The sequence below is a fragment of the Alligator sinensis genome, unplaced genomic scaffold (genome assembly GCF_000455745.1).
Source record: "Alligator sinensis unplaced genomic scaffold, ASM45574v1 scaffold771_1, whole genome shotgun sequence".
Lineage (NCBI taxonomy): Eukaryota > Metazoa > Chordata > Crocodylia > Alligatoridae > Alligator > Alligator sinensis.
Window position 1 is genome coordinate 275,662 of NW_005842911.1, and position 10,141 is coordinate 285,802.

Genomic DNA, 10,141 nt, shown 5'->3' on the forward strand with positions numbered 1-10,141 from the left:
GGAAACCAAATCAGGAGGAAAGGGCATTCATTTTGCTGGTCCATCCCAGTTGTCTTTGCAGTGGTACTTCAGTTTTAAGCCTCTCTTCATCTCCCTCTCCCTAGCCTTGCTCCCAGTGGTCAGCAGTTACCTCTCACTACTACTCTGTGCTCCTTTGTGCTAGTCACTCGCTTGCTGCCATGTTACCTGCCCAGTTATTCCTTTCCCTTGCGTTTATGTTGTTAATGGAACAAGTGTCTGGACTGGCACATTCAAATTGGTTGCCGGGGCAAACAAATGCAGGGATGCATGTTTTTTTTCCGGGTGTCCCTTTTATCTAGAAGAGGAGGGTTGTCCCCTTTTGAATATCTGATGCAGACAATATAACTCTACCAGGCACTGCTGAGCTCCCCACACCCAAGAGCCTCTTTGCTACCTCCAGGTAAGAGCATTCCTGTGCTGTAAGTTGCAATGTATATTAGTGAAGCTGGGGATGTTTTCAATTAAAATTGCTGGCTTTGCACCCATATGGGCTATGTTCTGCCTGTGTCAGGCCTTTAAGGGTGTTTGGGGACTAACACTCACCACAAGTACATCGGCAAACTCCTTCTGGATAAACAGTCTCATCTGTCTCCGGGACAGGCTGGAGCCCTCCCTGTCCTCCGTCACATATTGGTAAAAGACGTTGATGATGGTGCCGATGCTGTCCAGAAGGTGAGGCATTGTCCTGCAGATTCAAGCTAGCTTGAAAGGAAAGAGAAGATACAAGTACAGGATACATGTCCCCCGTCTAAGCATGGGACGGGTTCCTATTGGCTTCAGTGGGCTTTGTATCAGGTAAGAGGCACTACTCTCCTGCTGAGTCCTGTAGGAGAGGACCAGCTCCCTTCCCTGGCTCCTAGCATGGGCATGCACAGCAAGTCAGGAGCACAGGTGACGATTAAACCCTAGAGAGCCGGCTTTCAGCTCTCTGCTCCTTGCTGTAGCTACCAGAGGGAGTTCCTCCTTGCAAAGCCTAGTTTTGTAGTAAGCTCATGCATATTATACCTGCAGGGGAGTTTACACACCAGTCAGAGATGTGGCTGCAACTTGATGTAGATACATCCAAGCTAACACTAAACTATCTAACTTCAGTAGCAGCCATTTATAAGAAACCCTGGAGCTCAGCTTTGCTGCCTGCCTACGTATTCATCCATCTTCTTGGATGGGTTTAGATCCTGCGATCAAACCCCATGTTCTCCAGAGATGCTGGTAGCAGGACCCATGCTACTCTGTTTAAAGTGAGTTCAGGTTTCTCTATATGAACTACGCTCACTTCCAGGTATATGGTCCCTTAATGTATTATTTGGACAGGAAACTTGAAGTGGGAACTGCAGAGGGAGGTCTGAAGGGGCGAGCAGGAAAAGGCTATGGATGTAGGTCCCAAGGCAACAACAGTTTTACTAACATCACTAGGGTCTAACCCAAGACTTTTGAAGTCAACAGGAAAAGTCCCACTGGTGTCTGCTGGTTTTAAACGAGGCCCAGGACAACACAGCTCTTAGAAAGAAAAAGTAAGCCCTCAGTTCTGACGTTTGATAGAAAGAGGCTGACCAGCCATGACAGAGCCCCCGTCAGAGAACTGCAGTGCCAGGGTAGAGGCAAGGCAGAAACACATGAACATAGGGCAGGAAAGCCAGCACTTTCTAAGAAGACCTGACACACAGCAACTCAGGGCAAACTCATTTCTGCATGGCCTCAGCTCAAGATGCAAAGTAGTCTGGTTTCTTGCACCCAACCTGGCGTGGGTAGCTTGACAAGACACAGAGTTGTCTCCCATTGATAATTTACTGAGCCACTGCAACACCACTAACCACAGTGACAACAACATTTTGTGTTTATGCAGCCCCATCTGCAGGGACTCTCAAACCACTTCATGAAAATGGCTCACTAGCCCCATTTTAGAGACGGGGGAAGTGAGTCAGAGAGAAGAGAAGTGACCTTGACAAATTCCAGGGTGAGCTAGTGGCAGAGAACAGCTTAGACTAAAATCTAGGCAACTGCCATCATCATTGGTCCATACACTTCCTTTTATTTGGACCCATCAATGAGCCACATTAGAGATCATCCTCAAATCGAGGGATTGCTGCTGATGATTTTGATCTCCTAGAAATGTGTTAGCCATACCCACACCCACATGCATACATTGCACATCAAATCCTGCTCTCTGTTCCCTCTGTGATAACTTCGTTGTTTGAACCAGAGAGAGGCACAGAAACCTGTATCCCCCCCAGATAAAGGTCATTATCTGCTTTCTAAGCACTGCTATTAGTTTGCATCTAGCAGAATGAATCAAACAAAACAGCATTTTCCTAGAGACAAACATTTAAGGCCTTCAGAAAAGCTCCCTGCAGTTTATCTTGCAAGATCCTCACTATCACCCAGGCATCAGGATTAACTATTTCCTAATAAAAATTCCCCGCTGTGTAAATGAGAAGGCTCTTTTAAGAGCTGACTTACCCAACTCACCAGTGGGAACCAGTGTGATTCAATGAAGCCGCTGGAAGAAGCCAGAGACCTGGGCTCTTTTATAGGGTCCCTAATTGCATTATGGCAGGGAGACACCCCTTCTGGACGGTGTCCTGATTCATCTGTCGCCAAGCCCAGCTGCACCTTCAGGTCCTCAAACGGGTTATTTCACTTATCAACCCCTCACCTATCATTTGAACCCAGAAATAGCAGCCAGTGTGTGACAATCCTAGCACCCGTTGGTCCCACCTCATCTGAATTGCAAGGTCATTTTCCAGGAGGGCTGTATTTAATTTTTAAAAAAAATAACAAATGCACATTAAATAGCTGAACTTGGTGGGCAAGGCTTGGTGTGACAAAAGGATTGTCTGTATAGTGTTACAGCAGCATTTGCTCATCTCCGAGGGCCAAATTCTACCCAGATCCCAAAGGCGTAAGGTTGGAAGATGATGGTGTTGCCAAGATCAGAACCTGGATTGCAATAAATCTGATTTGCCCACAGGATGGGCCTGATCCAGTAGCACCACTGGGTTTTTGTGCCTGTTACTATGTAAATGCTATAGGCACCCTGAGCCTGACTTCAGTGGGCTTTGGATTTTGCTTTGTGATACCCAGGGATGAAGACAATAGTAGATCTGTTAGCGATTGGTATAGTATCAATGCCTAGCAGAAAGGGCATAGCATGGAAACACACACAGGAAAAAAAAAAAGAGATATATTTATATACCAATGAAAAGGGATCACCACCTGTGTTACATTGTTATCAGCAAGAAAAAAATTAAATAAAATTACTGATAAGTCTCCCGAAATTCAATGTCGAGGCTGAATCAAGCTCTAATCCATGCTTGGAGCTTTTCAAATCTTTTTTTTTATGGAAGCAGTAAAATACAATTAAATCTGAATGAAGACAATGGCATGTAAATGGATTTGGGAGTCCAGGCCTAAGGGACTACCCTGATGTATCTTTATTAGGGCAAATTGAAAGGAAAAAAAAAAGGAATACATTTTCAGCCAGAAAAGGCAAAGCAATGGAAATGTTTTCAATGGTATTTTTCTATTGGAACAATTCAGTTTTTTGCTTAAAAAAAAAAAAAAAAAAAAAAAAAGTGAAAGCTAAAAAAATAAAAACAACTTTTCCTATGTGATGGGGTTTGAGAGGAACATGAAACACTGGGAGAGTTTGGGAAACAGCGACTTAGCCAAAAAAAAATTCTCATTGAAAAAAAAAATGCTGACGAAAAAGACTCAACTTTCCTTTCTTCCATGTGTTGCTTTCAGTTTAATTGTGTTTGATCTCTAATTAACAACCCCTTCCCCCCCCTCCAACACCTGTAATAGGAAATTGCTTTGTGCTGGATCCCCGGGTGATTGTTTAAGGCAATTTAGAGCTGAGCCGTGCAGTACCGGATCCTTAATATTAGCAGTGGCAGATGGACCATTGCTCTGAGGGGCATGGGGTCCAGTGGGGATTCGTCCCCAGGACTCCTGGGTTTCAGCTGTAGCCCTGCATCAGCTTGCTGTGCAACCTGGGGTTGAGTTGGCCCATCCGCCAGAGAGAGAATCATGGGTGTAGTGAGGCTTAATTAATTGATACCTATAAAACCCTTGGAAAGGCTCAGATAAATAAGTGTGAAGGACTGTTACTAACAGTTCTTCATTTTTCCCCCTTTTTTGAGATAAAATTATATTTGTCCAAATTATACCCCTCCCGTGGAGTAATGATACCCTTAGGAAACAGTAATGTTATGGTAGATTTGTGGTGCTATTAAAAGGAGAATATTATAGTGCAGTTGGAGCACGTACATTTAGTTTTACGCAACAGCTTATCAACCCACCTGGACAGGGTAAAGTAACACAGGACACCCAGGTATGGTTCACTTGATCAGCTATGCAGAGCCACTGCAGTCCCATCATACATTGCAAACCAGCCAAAAACATGGCATGTTTAATGTAGGCTGTGATACCTTGCTTTCTGACTGCAAATTTTACAAAGTCAGTCTGGTTGCTATAGCATAACATAGTTTGGCTGAGCTCTCTATGTAAAGCTTGACTTAATAATGCTCACATATGCTCGCTGAGCTGCAAAAAGATTGTCTCTCATTGGGAATTGAAGGCCTCGTGGGATTTAAACTGGCAGTCAAAAAGGGGCTGAATATTTTGGCTGTCTTGATTTTGTCTGGCTTGAGACACAAGAGCAGGGATCTTTTCCAAAATGCTCAGTACTTTGAGTGGATGTTGGTGCTGATCTGTCCTGCAACTCCGGTCCCCGAGGCCTGCGGTTAGAAGGCAGCAGTTCCTAGATGTGGCTTCTCTGCGATGGTGTTGCCTTTGGTTGCCATCCATTCTGGTAAAACTTTGCAAAATTCATAGGAGTACTAAGAACCCAACAGCTTTAAAATATGTGTTGCCTTTCTTAGGGTTCCTAAGTCTCCTAGCTGCTTTTGCAAATATAACTTTTGATGTCAAAGACTTCCAGTTGACTTGTGTTGTAAGATGTTGGAACAATCTCCTGTCTTAATCCTGAGGGACTTCTGCCTCGTTTGACTGAGGGATCTAGTGTTTGGGAGCTGACATGGAGTTAAAATAAAGAAGAAAAGTTTCCCCTGATTGTCTTCTTGACAATTAAAGGTGTGATTTTATCCCTAGTTCTGTCCTGGTGGATAGTTGCAGAGAAGGGCCAGTGTGTGTGCAAATTATTACACAGGTATTAATAAGGGGGATTAATTACCTCCCCCCGCAAATCAAGATTTGCCCACCTGCCAGGGGACAGACAGTCTTGGCCCTTTCCCTTTCCATGTGCAAGGACTAGGGCTGCCTAGCTCTGCATTGGGCGTCTGGTGGGATGCCCCTTTACTCCTTCTCCTTTTGCCCAATTCAGCACAGCTCAGTGGACCACAGTCAGGATAGGAAGGGATGAACACTGCAGCACTTCAGGGGGCTTCGTATCTCCCTGTTTACCAGGTGTCCTGGTATTATTACAGTTGGGTTAAACACCCCCCACTGCCCCCGCTTTGGTGACTGCTTCTGGGGTGGAGTGCACCCACACCCCTGCTTGTGGCAGCTGAATTAAACCACTTGAATTTGCTTTACAAGACCTTACAACATTTATAATACTGCTGAAACTGCCACTTGTGATTGTGGAAAAAACAAAGGGAGGGTTATTTGACACTTATTACAGGGTAAAATCAGGAGGCGGGTTATTTTACAGGGTATTAAATCATGGAAAACCCATGTCCTCCCCAGGGCATACACTCCCTAGCAGACCCATTTTCCTTTCCACTCCTTCCAGGCTCACAGGGTTGTACCTGCATGCTCATCTCAGCTCCATTATTTAGGTTGCACTATAATGTTCCCATTTAAAATAAATGACCAATATATGCACTCCCTATGGCTAAAATATCTGTGCTAAGAGGACAAGGTGTAATTAGAGGGAGAAGAGCAGAGGCGGGTCAGGTGTGTCCGCAACAAGTATACAGTAGCTAACTTCTAGACACCTCCTTGGCTTGTTGTACAGAAACACCCAAACATTTTTTTGGGCCTCTTCAATGCACATTTGCACTCAAGGGCAATGACCCAGGCAAGGAATGATGGCTGGGCAAATTGCAGACTAATCTTGTTTTTTGTCTTCACCGATGCAGTGATGGTGACCACTATAGGAACCGAGAGGGATGGACAGGCAGATGGACAGATTGAGTCCAGCCCTTGAACCCGACCCCTGTGAAAGCAAGAAGCAAAAGGCTGATTGAAAAACTGAACAGGATTCTGTTGGAAAAGGCAGTGTCGTCAGAATAAAAAACCGTCCACCGACTGTGTTGCTTTCAGCTGAATTGTGGATGGAAAAGGAAAGCCTTGAAACTTTTCTCTGTTGCTGAGCTAAAATACATTTCTTTCCACTTTCTTGTTTGGTTTAATTTAATTTCGACTATTGAGTTATGCTATATCCTGGTTCTCACTCACTCAACTGTGAATAGGGGGGTTAATTACATCTGGGCAGTAGAACAGCAAAGCAGCAGTTTACTTTCCCTCTAGAAGACCTGAGAAGAGCCCAGTGTTGGTGTTTTCTAGGGAACTTCTCAGAAGCCTTATGTTTCAATAGGCTTTTCCCTTTTCTGGGGTCCCCGAATCCTTTGGCAGAAACGTCATTCCTGTGAACATAGACAAGAAAGTTTTGGCTTGGCATGATTCATAGATTTATAGATTCATAGATGCTAGGGTTAGAAGGGATCTCAACAGATCATTGAGTCCAACCCCCTGCCTAGGCAGGAAAGAGCGCTGGGGTCAGATGACTCCCGCCAGATGCCTATCCAGCCTCCTCTTAAAGACCACCAAGGTAGGGGAGAGCACCATCTCCCTTGGAAGCCCATTCCAAATTTTGGCCACCCTTACCATGAAGAAGTTTTTCCTGATGTCTAGCCTAAATCTGCTCTGTCAGTTTGTGACCATTGCTCCTTGTTACCCCAAGAGGCGCCCTGGTGAACAGAGCATCTCCAATCCCTTTCTGCATCCCCATGATGAATCCTGCAGTCCTCTAACTGCGGTCTGACCAATGCTGCATAGAGGGGAAATATCACCTCCTTGGATCTATGAGTCATGCATTTGCTGATGCATGATAAAGTGCGGTTAGGTTTGCTGATGATTTTGTCACATTGACAACTCATGTTCATCTTGGGGTCCGCTATGACTCCGGGATCCCTTTCCACTTTTGTGCTGCTGAGAGGGTCACTTCCCAGCCAGTAGGTGTGCTGGATATTTTTGTGCCCTAGGTGCAGCACTCTGAACTTGACCCTGTTGTACAGCATCCTATTGTGCACTACCCACTTTTCTAACCTGTCCAGGTCTGCCTGCAATCGTTCCCTACCCTCCAGAGTGTGCACTTCACCCTGCAATTTAGTATCCTCCACAAAATTGGACAGAATACACTTCACACCCACATCCAAGTCACTGATAAAGACATTGAAGAGTACAGGTCCAAGGACTGAACCCTGCGGGACCCCACTACCCACATCCTTCCAGGTCGACACCGACCCGTCTACTACCACTCTCTGGGTGTGACCCCCAAGCCAATTTGCCACCCACCAGATCGTGTAAACATCCATGTTACAGCCTCTTAATTTATTTATGAGACTGGGATGAGATATCGTATCGAAGGTGTTGCTAAAGTCCAAGAAAATGACTTCCACCTCTACTCCTGCATCTAAACATTTTGTGACCCTGTCATAAAATGAAACCAGATTGGTCAGGCGTGGTCTGCCTGCTATGAATCCATGCTGGTTTCTTTGCTGCATTATTTTTCCCGCTGGACTCCCACAAATATGATCCTTAATAATCTTTTCAAAGACCTTTCCAATAGAGGTGAGACTGACTGGCTTATAATTACTCGGATCCTCCTTCCTCCCTTTCTTGAAAATAGGGACCACATTGGCCCTTTTCCAGTCCTCTAGGACCTGACCCAAGTGCCATGAGCACTCAGACAGCCGTGCCAGTGGTTCTGCTATGACAATGGCCAATTCCTTTAGCACCCTCGGATGCAGCTCATCCAGGCCTGCTGACTTGAACACATCCAGTCCATCCAAGGGACTCCGCACCAAGTCAGCATCGACAGTTGGTGGGCTGGTGTCCCTCTGATGCTCATCTAAGAACTTGTCAGGAGATTTATCTTGACCCTGGTTCAGAAACGTAGAGGCAAAAAAGTCACTGAATAGCTCAGCCCTATCCCCCCTGTCTGTCACTAATTGTTCCTCCTTGTTCAGTAGGGGTCCTATGCTGTCCTGCGCCTTCCTTTTACCCCTTATATGCCTAAGAAAAGAGTTTTTGTTGTCTTTTGATGGAGTAGTCCGTATGTAGCATAATAGTCTCTGGCTCATTACATCCTGGAGGCTGCCGACACAGCCACACTGACATGAGTGCCACTGAAATGCAGCCGTCGCTGGGTGCTAGACAGGTTCCTTAGGAAATCCCAGCCTTATGGTCTTGAGGGGAAGGTGACTCCCATGGGCTGCTTTCACTTCCATGTGTCTATGTCCCTCTTATACTGCAATGGTGTCCTCTTTGGGCAGGGACCAGCTTTTTGCCTTGTGCTTGTCCAGCGCTTAGTCCACGACTGGGGCTCTGTAATACTCCTGCTGTTGTTTCTGCAATTAATGGTTTTATAAAGGAGTTTCACCTTGAGATTTTGTGGCTGTTAACCTCCAAGCTCTGAGTGAAAGGCAAGGGTCTGTGTGTATCTTCCCCCCCTTAAACACACCTACCTAATGCAAGCACTTTTTCTCTCTCTCTCTCTCTCACTCTCTGCATTTATTCTGTGTTTGCTGGCACCTGCACATTGACTTAACAGAGCCCTCTGCCTTTCTGAAATAGAGGAGATGCTCTGGCTTGAGGCTGGATGTTTGACATTATATGATGTCAGCTTTCCCCATGTCATTAGCTCCAATTACCACGAGGTGGCACAAACACAGGGAATCATTTTGTGAATGGTGAATAGTCTCTTATGTATAAATGGAGAACCCTCTTCATCAGATACAGGGAAAGGCAGGCTGAGGAGGAAGACATCTTATTAGTGATCGTCATCACCATGAAATCTCTCGAAGGGATCACTCAGGGCACTGGCAAAAAGGGGTTGCTTAAAGGACATGGGGCATGGGTGTGCGTAATAAATGCAATGGTGAGAGACTTGAGCTGGTGTCCAAAGACAGAGTTGGGGGCTCACTCGTAGATGGGACATTGGATTTGTTTTATACATGTAACCACATGAGCGCAGAGTAGCCAGGAGAGCGGAAGCAGCCAAGCCTGGGTGAAGGCAGAAGAGAGGATGGCTTCATTCCTAAAGCCAACACCAAGGGAGAAAGGTGTGCTTGGACGCTGCATAGTGGCCAGTGGGTGGCAAAGGGTCCTGCTTGCATGCTTAGGTGGCAAAAGGACAACACCAGGCTGTCGGGAAAGTCCAGGGCAGGAGGAAGCCGCCAGTATTTAGCGGGTTTCTTGCACCTTGTGTTTAAGGGAATGGGATGTGGCACATCCTATTTTTTAAAACGTGCATCATCCAGGTTATTCATTTTGTGTTTTTGCAGACATTTTCTGGGAGTTCAGCTGCTTCCTCCCTTTGCATCGTCCCCTCAGAGATCTCTGGCAGCCTGAGCTGGTTTTGCTGAGCGGTGGTGGAAGATGCCTTCCCACGTCACACAGCGGAGGGGCTGCATGATGAATGGAAGCACTGGACAGGCAGAAAACACGCTAGCAGCGAGACACCAATGCACTGCAACATCGTGCTCTTGTATTTGGTTTTTATTACCTTGCTTACACATGGAGCCGGAGCCCAACAGAAGGGAGGGAGCAAAAGCATCTATTCAGAGTATGGCTCAAAGGACATAAGGACTCAAACTGTACAGAGCAGGGCTGCAAGCAAATGGTGAAAGACAAGCAGAGTGCTAGGAAATCTGGACTGGCCAGAGAAGCTGGGTAAATAGACAGTGGCCTTGAGTTAAGCTGGACTATTTGGGTGCCTATTGCCTTTTTTCTTTTCCTCAGTGACATGGGGTCTGATTTTGGCCCTTACTGCTTTGGTAGCCACTGATAGGGAAATGTTGGTGGTTTCTGGCACTGGTAAATGTATGGACGGTAGGCTGTCAGAGCTTCTTCTCTTGGGTCTTGCCGAGCA

General features: G+C 45.9%; 1 protein-coding gene and 1 long non-coding RNA gene across 2 annotated transcripts in view; one reads left to right on the forward strand and one right to left on the reverse strand.

Moving 5' to 3' along the window:
* Positions 1–180: 180 nt before the first annotated feature.
* Positions 181–6,384, forward strand: LOC112548069. Its single transcript, XR_003091871.1, has 2 exons — positions 181–421; positions 6,126–6,384. It is a non-coding gene; the product is annotated as an uncharacterized LOC112548069 (long non-coding RNA).
* Positions 6,385–9,896: 3,512 nt separating this feature from the next.
* Positions 9,897–10,141, reverse strand: part of LOC102388803 (flocculation protein FLO11-like) — an 8,081-nt gene continuing 7,836 nt past the window's right edge. Inside the window, exon 4 of the mRNA XM_025192305.1 lies at positions 9,897–10,141. This exon is cut by the window's right edge and continues 1,808 nt beyond it. Within this exon, the coding sequence (XP_025048090.1) occupies positions 10,036–10,141 (106 nt within the window). The 3' untranslated portion in view covers positions 9,897–10,035.